The sequence below is a fragment of the Aptenodytes forsteri genome, unplaced genomic scaffold (genome assembly GCF_000699145.1).
Source record: "Aptenodytes forsteri isolate BGI_AS27 unplaced genomic scaffold, ASM69914v1 Scaffold349, whole genome shotgun sequence".
Taxonomy (NCBI): Eukaryota; Metazoa; Chordata; class Aves; order Sphenisciformes; family Spheniscidae; genus Aptenodytes; species Aptenodytes forsteri.
In genome coordinates, this window is record NW_008794452.1 from 737,491 (window position 1) to 752,897 (window position 15,407).

At 40.6% G+C, this 15,407-nt stretch overlaps 1 protein-coding gene across 1 annotated transcript in view; it reads right to left on the reverse strand.

Moving 5' to 3' along the window:
* The window catches only part of ANK3 (ankyrin 3), a 164,086-nt gene that overhangs the window by 117,648 nt on the left and 31,031 nt on the right, over positions 1 to 15,407 (reverse strand). Inside the window, exons 8-9 of the mRNA XM_019474926.1 lie at positions 9,644 to 9,742; positions 1,656 to 1,754 (exon numbers count right to left, since the gene is read on the reverse strand). Coding sequence (XP_019330471.1) covers positions 1,656 to 1,754; positions 9,644 to 9,742 — 198 coding nt within the window. The remainder of the gene's footprint in view (positions 1 to 1,655; positions 1,755 to 9,643; positions 9,743 to 15,407) is intronic.

Here is a 15,407-nt window from a genome sequence, read left to right on the forward strand (position 1 = left end):
CGTGCTGGCTGTCTCGAATCACCTCCCTGTCCTCCGTGTGCCTTAGCATAGCTTCCAGGAGGATCTGTTCCATGATCTTCCCAGGCACAGAGGTGAGACTGACTGGCCTGTAGTTCCCTGGGTCTTCCTTTTTTCCCTTTTTAAAAATGGGCGTTATGTTTCCCCTTTTCCAGTCAGTGGGAACTTCACCGGACTGCCACAACTTCTCATACGATGGATGGTGGCTTAGCAACTTCATCTGCCAGTTCCTTCAGGACCCGTGGATGGATCTCATCTGCCTGATTTTGGCTAGTGAACTCTGGGCCAGGCTGTGTAAAGCTCCTCAGGAAGAGGAACAAATTCAAAAGCCACGGGTCTTGAACAGCAGGTTAAGCTTAGGGATAACACCTGACAGTACAAAATCCATGCGGCAAAGAAATGTAGTTCCTTAGGCGAGGTTCTTATTTATGATGGTGGAAACCAAAGCAATGGGGTTTACATTTTTTTCATTTAGTAATTAATTGAGCTACCAGAGAGCGTGGAAGAGCCTTACTCCCTGGAGTATGAGCTCTAGGCTCTGAGAGTGGCAGCAGTGTGGAGATGTGCCCCAGGGGGCTCCTGGACAGCCCCTTGCTGTCCCCCCCTGCGCGTGAAGTTTGCAAGTCAGGGCTGTGGGAGTCCATGGAAACTCCACATGCAAAGGATGGGTGGATCCTGTCTGTCAGATTACCCATGATAGCACTTGCCAGTGACTCACTGAGCAGAGGAAAGCTGGTGCCAACCTCTCCAAACAAATGCTAAATATATTCCAGTAAGGGGAAAAAAAAGAAAGAAGAGGGTGGAGAAAAGCAGAATATAGAAGGGCGCTGAGACAGAATAGGACAGGATGACACAAGAGAGAAAGAAATAACAGAAGAAAACAAGAAATGTTGTTAGAAATATACTGCTTACAGACTGAGAGAAAAAATGTAGTGGAAGGTTATCTTGGGAAAGAACCTTAACAAACTGCACAACCCAAATGTCAATGCTGAATGGGAAAGTCACGGATTGCAGTGGTGCTACAAAGCAGGCTGCTGCACCGACTTAAAATCAGCAATAACAGCACAGCAGAGACCACCAACAGAAGAGTTCTGGCAAGTGCGTGCTTTAATGCCAACCCTTGGGTCTAAAGCAATCTGCGCACCCTGGCGCAGGTGATTTGAAATTCCCATGAATAATTTTGCATGATAAACTGTAGAGAGATAGAAAGTGGAGAAACTGATAATCAGGCTAAGTCCTAAGGAAATATGAGCTGTGTCTGCAAAGAGACATTGCTCTATTTTTATCTCTTATCTCTACTCTAGCCTTAGGGTAATTTGGTGCAAGCTGAAGATATAATGTAATCACCATGTATTTATTCCAGGATAGATACAGAGATTTTCAACTGCTGAAATTCTGAGGGATAAGGTTACCATACATGCCTTTTTGGTTGGCACAGAAACCTTTTCTTGTGTATCTCGATTTAACACATTTTACATATGCAGACATGCGCTACATACGGCATTCTCCCACGCAGTTACTTTAAATAGCTATGATATAGGAAAGTTATTGTCAAACCCTTAAATATATGAGAGATGCGGAATTACATAAAAAAAAAAAGTACAAGGATTACTGCAGCAGAAAACAGTACCAGTTACCTTGGTTTTGGAAAGAATAGGGGCACCACGATCCAGCAGCATTTCTACGACCTGTTCATGGCCACTTCTTGCTCCACAGTGGAGGGGAGTCAACCCATCCTGTGGGACACACGCATTATAATCGATTAGTTTCAGACAGAGTAAAATCTTGCGCACTTTTATAAAGACCTACCATGTCCTAAGAAACTAATTAATTCCTGCAGGATGCTGCTCTTGTGCAATGAACAGCTGAACCTGTTTATTCAAATGGACAGAATACATTTTGTCTCTGAGCTTCTAAACATGTAAATAGTCATATCAAATTGGTGCTTATGCAGTGGGCTACTTCCAGGCCCTCACTGTACATGTGGTAAAGTGGTAAATGCACATACAAGAAAGATGAGATTGCACATCAGGTACTTTTTGCTTGCATGCCTTTGAGAAAACTAGGTCTTTCATTTGTCAGTATGCATCAAAGTCAATGGCTAGTCCTTTTGTCTGAGAGAGAAAAAAAAAAAATCTTTCCTACGTAGTTTGACTTTTTTTTATTACACTGATTTTGACCCGTGCATAGCAGATGAGAAAACCATCTTAATCCCAGGTGATAAAAGTATGTTGGATTAACTTCTGCCTCTTGTTGGGTAGACCATACTTGTGTGACTTCCAGCTGAATGACTGGCCTAGAGTCAAGGCATACTGTCAATACCTCTTTCAGAATAGTTTGCTTAGTAATAGGTATCATGTTAGAAATGCATTCCTTTCTAAGGAATTCTCTTTTTAACACTAACAGAGTTATTCCAAACTGATTTGACTATTCTTTGACCTGTACCCTGTTTACAATGCTCACGTAACCTGCTGTACACGAGTGCTACGATGAAAGAGAGAACATGAATAACTGAGTAAAGTCACATGGAGTTTTTCAATGCCATATGACATAGTGCTTATTACAATTAGTAATGTCACAGTTTCAAGAAAAATAAGGAAGAAAAATTAATGTTTTCGGAATTAGTAAGAGCAAACATTTGATTTGTTTCAAGCAAAACAGATATGCAGGAGATACTGTCACACAGAAGCAATACTGTATTTTCACTAAATACGTCAGAAGACGAGCCTTTATAAGAAAGGTTGAAACTAACAAAGAAGAAAGATAAATATTTATTAGTTTTCCAAATACAAGTCATAAAGGAAGGGGCCTTTTTCCAGTGTCTTCCGGCACTCTTAAAAGCACATATGTTGTATGGTCTAAAATATGTATGCCACATCATTTTTATAAAAAGGATTATCCAAAATTCCTTCTCACACATCCTGTGCTTGCTAATTCACGCACATGCACTCCCTCTCTCTCTGTCTGGTAGCAAGTACTATTAAGATACCTCCTTAGACATATTTTCCATGCATAATTACAATATTCTTTCTTGATAATTCCTAAACCATCACACTCTACAAGAACATCAGCTTCAGGCTTTCAAAGTGCAGAGGACAGCTGGGGAGACGGAGGTAGTGATTCAGAGCCTTACACTCTCCTGCTTCTACTTTCTTGCCCTCTCCTAATAAGCCTATGAAAGACAGCAGACAGAAATTGCTGTGATTAACTTTTTCTGCTGTCTCATTCAAAACTTGTATGGTTCTCATTGTGCATGTTCTTCCACTTAAAGTAAGGCATATGTTTTTGATGTAAATGAAGAAAAGGTTTTGGTTCAGACTTAACTTGATCAGGACTCAGGGAGCCATTTGTTCATGCAAGATGAACACAGTTTGGCCAGCTATGTTCTTACTGGCATCTCTGGAGCTAATGCTATTGTCATTTCTGCTTCTTTCTGTTATTTCAGCCCATGAAGGACAGGGAAGGGCATCTTGTTAAAATGATACTACACAAAATAAAGATGTATTGCTCAAAACATGTAAGTAAAGACAAAGAGAAAAGATATCAAAACCCATGAGGTATGTTTATCAGCTGAGTTGCAAATGTTTTGCTGTAGCTTCACGACAAGTGTTTAGAAAAGGTAATGCATTATTTCCCATACCAGTAGTTTCCACAGGCAAGGGCATGCCAAGTACTGAGCAGAATGTAAACAACTAACAAAAATATCACCCCCACAAAAAAACATGTACAGGAAGGAAAATTAAAAACAGCAAGGCTAGGTAACTAGAGACCTGTAGGCAGGAGCTGAAGATCAAGTACATTAGATTGTTCATTCTTTTTACTTCCTATAATTATCATATTCTCCAAGCACATCAAAGAAAGATACTGAAGGGCACAAAACTGTAAGATAGGGAACATTTTCCAGATTTTATGCCCCCCAACTCATTTCACAAATGTATCACGGGTAGTACATACCAAGCTCACAGAGAATGAGACACATATGATCATCTCCATGCGCTAGATTAGACCCTTAAAAACTACTTCAGTGCTCCCCAGAGCACAGTGCCCCAACCCTCTCACATTGCCCGGGCCTGCCCAGCTTGTGCCTAGGGCTGACAAGGTTCCTGTGGCACAGGAGGCAGCAGGCAGTCGTGCTTGGGGCCAGCTAGAGCTTATTCTAGTCCACACAGCAGTCACTACCACCAGATGCATCACACGGCGTGACATGTTACAATGTAATGTAGGTGCTGGTTGGGAGAGCTGGTCTTTAGCTATTGTTAAGATGATGTCAGGACTCCCACTGTAAAGAGCAAATACACTTGAAGACAGCTCATTTAGCTGCAGATATCTTTTTTTGTATTCTGAAAAGACACCGTCTATTCACCTGGCTTGGTTAATTGCTATATGGCACTAAAAGTCATAAAGAAATGTGCAGAGGCAATCTGAAACACAGATCACAGAAAGATTTTGTTTAAAAAAAGAGAATCTGAGATTAAAAGCGACTGCTCTGAACTCAGCAAGACTTCACTGATTTTGTCAGGAGGTTTTCTAGTTGCTTATTTACTGTTCATATAGACTATACTATGTGAAGCATAAAATATATTACATGTATTAGGAAGCAAACTTGCCTTAATATGATAGTCTGCAATGGCTCAGAAAAAACATTACAAACGATTACGACAATAATCTGCAGATTAAGGACTCTCTAAGTACGCACTGACACGATAAATCATATCATCTGTATTATCTATCCCTCCAGAGAGCCCGAGAGCAGCTCCAGCAAAGCCAGGAGGACAATAGGAGGAGTTCTGCTTAGGCACAAGTTTCCATAAGCATTGCACACCAACCTCTGGGGCTGCTGCTCTTTCTTTTGCTTTTATTTCAAACACACACACCCGCACCCCAATGAAATGAGATCTAAGCACTGTTTCTAATCCCTGTTGAGACTCGGATACCTGTGTAGCTCCCTGATCTTGTTACACTGGGGTCACAGCTGGCTTGAGGTTAGCAGATGACAGTGCAGGCAGTTGAGCCTCCCTGCTGCAGTGTGTTTCCCTGCCATCGCATGTGTCTCTAAGAGACCCCTGAGCAGCACAGGTAAGCATGAACCAGCCTCCCTGTGCTCCCCAGCTACTCCTTCCCTGTCAATGCCCACCCAGGATTTCCCTCGCACAATGGGATCCTCTGGGCTGTACCCCAAATCCATGGCAGCCTCAGTACCACAACTCTCACATCAGCGAGCATCAGTTTCTAACCCAGTCTATGAGCGATGAAATTAAGCACAACGCCCAGTAAAAACTTTACTGTGATGCAATTATTCAGCAAGAGCTTGTCAGACTTTGAGCCAAATCCCAGAGCCTGTCCACGGCCTTGGCAGGAGTGTGCCAGACACTCCACTCCCCTGAGCCGGAGGTAGAAGGCATGCTTCCCCCAGGGGAGCAATTACTGCAGCCTCCAGGGTTCATCATCCCCATCGCTGATTAGTGAGTCTCTGTGCATGTGCTTCAGCCTAGCAGGGCTCTGTATCTCACGGTCCCTTCTTGCTCTGTCTCCTGAATTCTTCACTTCATTGGCACTATTGCAAACTGCCCCTTCCATACAATAGGACAACAAATGAGGTTTGCTCTTCCTACACGTGCAAAATGCACTTGTAGTGTGAAGTCAGTGTTATTCTTGTAGTTATTTTATATCTTGATACATGTGGCTTTTCTGGAGAGCTTATGTATGATCTGATGCATCTTAAAAGAGCATATCCCACATGTTTTATTGCAGATAAGAGTGCTGGCCTGTTATTTAGCTGCAAAACCAGTAGAATGAAGATAATAAACACTTATTGTTAATCCAAGCTAAAACATGCTTTCTGCCTGCTTCAGACACAAATTCACTTAGGCATATACAGTATTAGGCAGACAAAGCAAATCAAGCTAATTTAATCAACCTCTCTAATTAAACTTCATTTTTTAAAGTCTTTTCTGGAAGACAGAGAAAAAAATAATTAGGGAAACGTTCAGTAAACATGTTACATGAGGCATTAATACATCTTTGCTTAGAATGTTAGTTAAAAACCTGAACGACAAAAGTTGCCCTGGATGGACAAAAGCAGGACACAGTTCTTGAGGAATACCCTTAAGAATTCAGTACAAAGCCCCAAGTATCAGCTGCTAGACATCTCACACAAAAAAAGGACAGAGAGAAGATAAACAGCTAGTTAAAATAAACAATGCAACATAAACATGAACTAAAAGGAAAAAAAAAGATGGCTGAGCCTCAAAATATTTGTAAGATCATTTTTGGAAATAACCTCATATGCTCACACGTTATCTGAACTCCTAACTACATTTTGCAGGTGTGCAACAATATCTATGGTTCTCATCAAATCCTAGTCCTAATGAATATAGATAAATTGGGAGCCCATGGATGATTTTTCCAATAATTTAAACAGGATAAGGACTTAGCCCTTCACGTTGACCTTTTGTGCAGTACTTCAGCGCTGCAGTTTCCAGGACCATCTGCCAGCAGCAAACACAAATGCTTGTAGAAATGACTAAGGAAAATAAATAATTACCGCAACTTATTTAATTCTCAGGAAAGGCTTTATGTGAATTTATCTATAAAATGAGTATGTTTGTGAAAAATAAAAATAGACATTACGTGGAGCATATTTCCAGTGCCCCATACAGAGAATGGATAGCAGGAACAGATCACAAAACGACAACTGAATAGCTAAATCTGTCCCATCTAAGAGTCAGAGCAGTGAATCCTGGCCCTGGCAGTGTTTGGTCAACAACACAAAACAGTATCTTCTGCATACTCATTTAAAGGTGAATTACAGACCTGATAAAGGAGAAACAAAGGCCCAGGAATTTCTGCCTCTGAGCAAAAGAAACAAGCAATTTTCAAGAATTTTTGTCCTTTCATATGGATACAGAACCTTTGCCATTCACCTTTAAGGAGGTATTTTGTGTTCCATAACCAACATTTGCATTAAATAGTATCATGGTGTCCACAACAAAAACTATTTTAATCAAACAAAAAAAACCCAGCTCGTTTCTTATCCACAAAAATTCTGCTCATCTCTTTAAAACCGCTTAAAAAAAAAAAGAAAAAAAAAAGAGAGGTCTCACATTTATAAATCTGGTAACAGGAGCCTCACTTATTTTCACATGCAAATCCCCTCTGTTTATCAAGTTGTGTGTGCATTCAGCACCTGCACCTGCCCTTCGCGGAACACCAAGACTGGGCTCTGACTGGGCATCCAGCTGATAAGCATGACTTGATACATGTATCAGAAAAGGCAGTTTTGGCTGCTTTTTACCTTTCAATACATTCAGTAGTGGTGATGCTGTTGCAAAAAGCTATGACTGAAGCTTTCATCATCCTGTATTTTCATAAGGCCATTCTATGTCTGGGACATTAAAAAAAGAATGGTGCTTAAAAAAAAGAAATGACTGCAAAGTTGACATACCTCAATTGTTCTGCCTTGGAAAACAACATTGGGTCAGGTAGGAATAACAAGAGAGATTTAGCAGGAACATGTGTTATAACAGCTCACAGCAATTAATCTTTGCTATTGAATATGAGAACTAGGCAGACACTCCTGAAACAACGTCATTTTTTCACCTAGCACCACATTACTCTCAGCCTTCTATTACTTCTCCTATTGAATTGTAAATCCTTCCTGGTCTACTCCAGCGATGCTCTTCCCTTTTCTCAGTCATGCAGCTGTCTGCTCGGTTCAGCGAGTTTCCTTGGCAGAGGCACACACCGCCCAGACCACGGGCTGCTAAACCCTTGCCAGGATGAGTCAGTGCCGCCAGGAGCAAAACTTCCACTTAGTCACTAACTGCCAGAAAATGATGCCTCTGGTAATGCCAGAGAAGTGCAACAATGAGCGACACATGTACAGCACAAGCAGGAGCAGTTATGCAAATCCCTTCTGATTTATGGAGAGGATGGGTGTTTGGGGAAAGAGGCAGTCTCTGGGGGAATCCAGAAAAAACAAACCACCGCTTCATGAACCACACTCATCCACTGCCTTTTGCCTCACTGGGAAGCTCTGCCAGACTCAGGAGCTGTTAATGCTTCGGCCCTCTTCCTGGATCCTGTTTCCGTCCCAGCCTGTATTTTTAGTTACATAAATGATCCTAATGTCTGACCCTGGAGCCTGTGATACAGAACATGAAGCAGAACACGAATTTTCAAAACTAAAAGAAAAGAACAAGCTGGACTCCAAATATTTAAAGTAGTGGTCCCCAACATTTTGGCTGCAGAGGGCCATATAAATGCTTGCAGAGAGGAAGCAAATAGTCCCTTGCCACATCCCTTTCTCCCTGCTCTGACCAAATGCACATCTGTCACGTCACCAAAATGTGTCCCTCCCCACCACATGGTAGGCCCACGCCCCTCAGCCTGGCAGCCCCCATGTAGCACGTAGGAGGCTGGTATTTTAGTCCAGAAATTATACCCACTGTTCACGTTACCCATGAAAAGTCATCTCTCCCATATTCCCCAATTAGAAAAACCAGAAACGTTTTACAAAGAAATCATGAGTGACTTCTAAAGGTAAAATGAAAGAAGAACTAAAGAAAAACGTGCGGAGAGAGTGAAGAGGTGAGAAAATAAATTGACCCGGTTTCTGAATTTGCTACAGAAATAAATACAAATATGCCTCAACAAGCAGCGCAGGAAATCTCAGAGACTGCTGAAACATTGGAAAACTAAACAGAAACCTGTGGATACAGTAAAAACTGCAGAAAAAAAGATTCTTACGTTATACCTTTGTTTTGTTTAAATGATTCTGGTGGAAATTATGAAGAATAATTAAAAATAGAAGATGGATAGGTGATAAGCTAATATTTCAAGAAAACGACAGTTGACAAAAAGTTACAAGCAGAGCTTCTGAAGATTACCTCACGTGCACAGGAGAGTGTTGCGAAGACTGTCATGACAGCCCACAGCAGCACTAGTTCTAGGTTTACTTCCAAACATTTGAATTTTTTCCATCTCTTTTTGCCACTGTGTAAGTAAATAAAATATCCCTAAACTGGTTTGATTTGATTTTAACTACAGCACTTAGATATAGCCATACGCACTGAGCTTTTAAGTCACTCAGCAACTCGAGTCAGGTGTCGACCTGATGGAAATCGTCACTACGCCCAGCACATTTGCTGACAAATCCAAGCCAGCAGCTAAGCACCCAGTCAGACAGAGGCCGAGCTGCATGAGACTCATCAGCAACATCGTGCTCTGTGACACTGCCCTGTGGATAATGAAAGCCAAACACACACTACAGTTCAAAGTTCCTCTTTTAGCGTTCAAATTCTGAAATATCTGAATTGAATTCTTGTCTTTTAGTATTTTCCTGTACCTTCATCTCTACCCCCAAGTAGCTAGAAGCTGCTCGTAATTAAACGCTCTACAGAGAACATGGAAAATTGTTGGTTCTGAGCTTTGCCATACATGGTGTTTCACACACTGCTTTAAGAGATGTAAATTGTTAGAATCCTACTGCAACCATTTTATAAAAAAGAAATGCAGTGCGGCTGTGGTAGCCTGCCAGGAAGTTGAATGATTTAAGCTGTACAGCAGCTAACAGGTCAGAGGCAAGAATTCCAGAGTCATTCACAGCATTCACATTTAAGCTTACCCTTGTTTTGGCATCGATTTTAGCTCCTCGATCAAGTAGGAGTTTGACCATATTTGCATTTCCCCTCTTCGATGCAACATGTAACGGCGTGATATCATTCTGTGGAAGAAAAAAACATGAAAGTAAATATCCATATCTCTTTCTTTCATGAACTCCATGACCAGTTTGCTCACAGAATGAATTATGCCCAATTTGCTAAAGCATAACACACTTTTGTTTCCCTGGGAGAATGAAAGCAAAGGGAAGCTGTGTTTATCCACATATGTGAAATACTGGCCTGATACCTCGACATATATATATTATGAAGACAAACATTCAAGTTGTGGTTGGAGTTATAAGAAGATACGATTGTGCCTCAGTTCTTGGCTTTTGTATAAGAGTTAAATTTATGCAGTTTTACTGACTAAACCCTAGCAATTTAATTCAGCTCTGGTTGTTTCTGAGCATGTAATGATAAGGATTTATTCCTCACAACTTCATCGGCCTTGTAGGAGCCATGGAAAATAAATTTAAAAAATAAATAAATAAAACCATTACCTCTGTAGGTCTAATTCAAAAGCAACAAGATGCCAATGCTATTTATTTCTGAACATTATCAGCAAACTCTGAAAGCCTCATAAGCACCTTCGTTTCAGTTACATCACTAACGTCGTCTACCAAATTTGCTCCTCTAATCGACACACTACTGCACTTCAAGTGAGACTAAGAATGCCTCCCGAGGTGGCGCCCGGCAGGCCGGCAGCATGCAGCAGTGCTGCACATGGAGGGCAGTTACATAAGCAATGCGTGCGCACAAAACCAGGCCTTTTTAACAAGATGTAGCTAGGACGTTTCTTCATGCTCTGATGAATCCTTTACCTTGTGGTGTACGAAGGCCACATCCTGTATGTATTTGACCATATGGAGCCAAGTAAAAATAAAAGGATTTAAATAGAGCATGCAGCTAGTGTATGAAGACAAACAGAATTTTAAAGAACGTGTTTCTGTGTATTCAGGGGCAGCGCAAACAGCTGGCTGCGTAAAACCAGCTTCCCTGTGACTGAGCAGAAAGCGGTACATTTTTAGTGAGCATGTGTCCTATGGCTGACTGAATCAGGAAGGCACCCATTGCCTTGAATAGCTGGAGAGCGGTACAAGCGTCTTGCCTGGCTAACAGACTGTTTAATAGTGCTTCCTCAAAGCTGCAGGTGAGTGGAGCGATAGAAAACCAGCACTGAAAAAAGATCCCCTCTCAGATGTGACAAGCTGACTCACAGCTTAATAATAATGCTGAGTACCTAATGCAGTATGTTGAATTTTCATTTACACATAAATTCGCTACGAAGCTAACGCACAGCTACTAGAAAGTACTAATCGATATTATCACAGAGGTAAAATACATTTTAACAAGATGAAATGACAGAGCTTCTTTCTCCAATATTAATGATCATTAGAGCATCAAAGTGACTAATTCCAAGGTGGCTTCTCATTTCTTTAAAAAACAAAGTAAAACAAAAATGATGCTTAACACATTAAACAAAAAGTATACTATACCTAGTCCTCCCAGGGATGTGAAGCTGTGTGATTGCTTAACTTGCAATTTGTGAGTTGGTTTTGAAAAAAGAACTAATTCTATTTGACTGGGAGTTGACACTGGGTATAATATGAGGTCAGTATATTACTGTATCAGCCACAAAGAGGACAGAAAAAAGAGGAAAAACACAACTTTGGGGAGATACTTTCTGCTTTTCCTCTCTTCCCAGGAGGAAAGATGTTACCGCGGTCAGAGGGAGAAAGAGATTAATTCCATTTTCCTGAGAAAAAACAGTAAAGGAAATAACTTTCATGTCTTCAAGTAAAAGGGTACTGCAGGTAATTTAAACTGAAGTACCACCTTTTTCTACTTGCTGGGGTTGATGGGCAAAGAAGTTAACTCAGTCTAATAGACCTTAGTGCCCTGTTCATACATTACTACTAATAATTTACTGTATCATACACAGACTAGAAGAAATGCCTTTTCTAAGCATCAATGAAGACATGGAGGAGGAAGGAACAGCATTACAAAAGGTAGGACAAATACCTATTAGAAGTCTAGTTCTCGTTCATCTTGACACCAATCTAAATCAATCTAGTGCAGCACAGGGGAGGATATTTTCACATAACAATGTGCACTTTGGATCTAATTCTTTGCCAGTCCAGTCGTTCAAAGCTCCTGTTGCCTTAAATGAAGGAGAGTTGATTCTAGAGTGGGTGAATGAGCACTAGCAGATACACACCTCAACTCCAGAACATATGAGTTCCACTTAGTAGTTAAGGTTTAGGTCACACTGTTTGCTTGCAACAAGCGGGGAAAAAAAATAAAAAAAATCCGTTCTCATGGTCAGAAAGGAGTCTGTTCAAATGACCTTCATATTTCTGGTTAGTACCGAAACTATCAGGACCTGTTCCCTGCAGGAAACAACTGCAGACAACTGCACGTTGTCTCAGCTTCTGACAGGGGGCAAGCACACTGGCTGGGAACGTGGGGAAATTCTCCAGCACCAAGCAAGGACTGAGCTCACTTCTGCAAGCTGGAGACCTAACAGTCCATCTTTCCTCCATTTGATCACCTGTCTTTATGAAAAACATATAAAATTAGTATCTCTAGCATCTTGAAACCTTGGGTTACATTTGGTTGAAAATAGGCAGCAAGTTCACATTAGGAAGAGATGGATGGATAAAGAATGTGATCACTTCAGACACAGTTTGTTAGGAAAATCAACTACACCCAGCTACCCTGAAATAAAGAATTGAGCAGGAGGAATCAAGGAAATAAAACCCCACATGCCCAGTGAAATATCTGTCCTTATGGATGATCAAACTCAGCTCCTCTTTCCTGGGAAAAGAGCACTGCAGCACTCACTCTCTGGGAAGGAGGATGCAGTTTTCATTGTACTCTACTAACCTATTCAGACAGTTCATAAAAAGAATTAAAAGACAAAGAAGAAACAACATGTTTAGCCTTATTCAGCCCTAACAGCTCAGGGAAACACTGTGGGGAAATGAAGAGGAAAAAAGAGAGGGGGTAGGTCTCTATTCAGAATTTAATTTTGCCGTTTAGCTATTTGAGCTTTTACTGGTAGAGAAAAAAATGAAGTAATAATTCTGCTGGCTGAGAGTTCTGACTCCTGAACAGATGGAGAGATGCATTATGTGAATGTTTGACTAATTGCACACTGAAGTTTAGGGCAAGTAATTTGTCTTTGGTCAATACTGTGTTGTGCCAAGGCTTAAAGAATTATACCTAGACGCACCACGCATATGGCCTCTTCCCATCTCTCATCTGACAAGAAAGTGAACTGAGAAGTGAATAAACCTCAGACATCATCATTAATGTTTCTGATGACAAAACGTAAAGCAAGCAACTCAAAATCGAGTTGTTTGTACTTGTCACAAGAAACTAGATATAAAAAAAGCTTTGTAATATGTGCAGCTTGGGTGTAGGTTGTTAACACTAAAGCTGTGGTATCAGCAAACAATATAGCCACCAAATGTAAGGTTCTGAATTTTTCAGTAAATCAACAGCATCTGCTGTCTGTTCAGTCTATTTTTATCTGTTTGATCTCCCATAAATTTCTCCCTTTGTTCTTAAGATAGAATAGTAAATCAGGAAACTTTTGAAGATGTTTTCCTGCAGTAATAAAGCTGAAATGCCTTCAAAAAGTTGCCATTAAAAGATGTGGTTCTGATCTAGAGTCCTTCTTGCCCTTGCTGTTGAAATATCAAATGCTGGATAATGTCTCAGGTAGACCCCTCGACACTGAGATCCAAGTTGCCATTCAACTTGAGAGTTAACAAATTCTGCAGAGAATATGAAACATAACTTGTGACAACAGCAACCTAAAACTACGCAATAAATGCTCATAGGATTATGAACTAGCACATAGCCTTTCCTCTCCCGTTTGGCAGAGTTCCTGGGGTATATGACTTGAAGTACTCTGAAACTGTATATAGCTCAAAGTGTGACAGATTAGATGCACGCAATTTTTTTTTATACCTCACAACATTGTGGATGTCTGTTTTTCCTTTATCTCTATCCATTGCCTGCTGCAGCCACCACCCTCTCACACAGGGCCTGTGCCTTCCTTCGGAGTCTCACAACATCCAGAAATACGATGGGTGAAGAGTGACCTGCTTTTCCATTCAGTGGCTTTTGCTTGTGCCTGATCAGAGGAAGCACTAAGCCCTTTCAGCTGCATCTCTCTAAGTACAGCTTCACAAGAAAATTCAAAAAACTTTGAGTTATGCTATGCTGAGCAATAAGCCACCTACATTTCCCATCTGAAATGAGATCAGCTCCCCTCTGACACATGGTGTTATCCATCACAATTCACCACAGTAGTCAGAATTACTCCATACTATTACAAACTAGCAACACAAAAGGTTAGGAAGTCAGGAAAAAAATAGGGAAAAGCTTAAAATTGACAGAATGCAAACACGGTACATCTTGTAGTTTTATTTTAATGCATTTAGAAAATGAAGAATTCCCCCTGGTTTCTGGTATGATATGCTGTCCTATGGGATCGCCTCTTTCTCCCATCAGACAGTCTGAGTTTACAAGCATAAGGATGCTAATAATAAAAAAGAAAAATAAATGCTTGCACTTACAGTATCGTATTGGGCTCTGAAGTGTAGCTTTAAAAAAAAGCACACAAAAAAAGGGTAAACCTTTCCTAGTCACGTGCTGCATTGTTTTAAATGCTGATTGACTGGCAGATCATGTAGGGACTGTGAAGACCCATTGGCAGCATCATGGGGACTTGATATTTCTCCTTGCTACCGATGAGAGAGCTTACCTCCACCTCTGAGCGCTCCTTCCAGCCCCTCAGTGGAGTGTAGTTTTAAACAAAAAATTTCACTTTTTAAATCTTTGATTTAAAGAAAAACGAAAAACCAAAACCACAGTTTCTTACCCAAAATGTTTAGATTAATTTGGAATTTAGTAAGATTGTCCTTCTCAGTTCTCAAGTGAGAGCAGACTCTGGGAAGAGCTTAATATTGACAAAGAATGTGTGAATAAAACAGAAGCTGAAAATAGCCAGACTGCTAAAGCAGAAATTTCCTGTACAGTCTGGAAAATCCCTCCATCATTAGGGATTCTTAAGAAAGACCATAATGTTGGTTGGTGGTTGTCATATACTGGAATTGTCATCAACAACACTGCATGGATATTACCACTATTACCAGCTCCTGAAGGTATGGGACGGTTGTGCTGTGCATGTGAAGATTGTCATATGCAACTATGCAGCTACATCAACATGTATATGAAAACACTCAATATTCTCCTCTTCTGTATTTTCTCTGCAATTCAGAACTGGAGCTACAACACAGAAGAACCCCTGCAGAGAAAAGTCTTATATTCTAGTAGCAGTTATGGGGTTCACTGAGACTTGTATAGGACTTTCAGAAATTAAAGAAATTATAGGTACAAACATACAGTCAGACACTTTCCAGGAAACCTTACAACAGTGTATAACTTTTCAGCTTTTTTCTTCTCTACTTAATAAAAGTCTTATACTGTGCTAATTTTGTTCTTGAATGCTTATATACTTATCTTTCTTCAGGCTTGAGATGTATGAAATGAATCCTGGAAGAAAAGAAGGAAGAGTATAGCAAGGAGCTGTTATGGCAAACTACCACTAGGGAAATAAAAAGATGTTTTTCTCTTATGTTACTGTCACTTACATATTGCCTGCTCTTTTTCACAGGCTAATGGTGTTCTGCTCCTCAGCCTCAGGGTCATCAT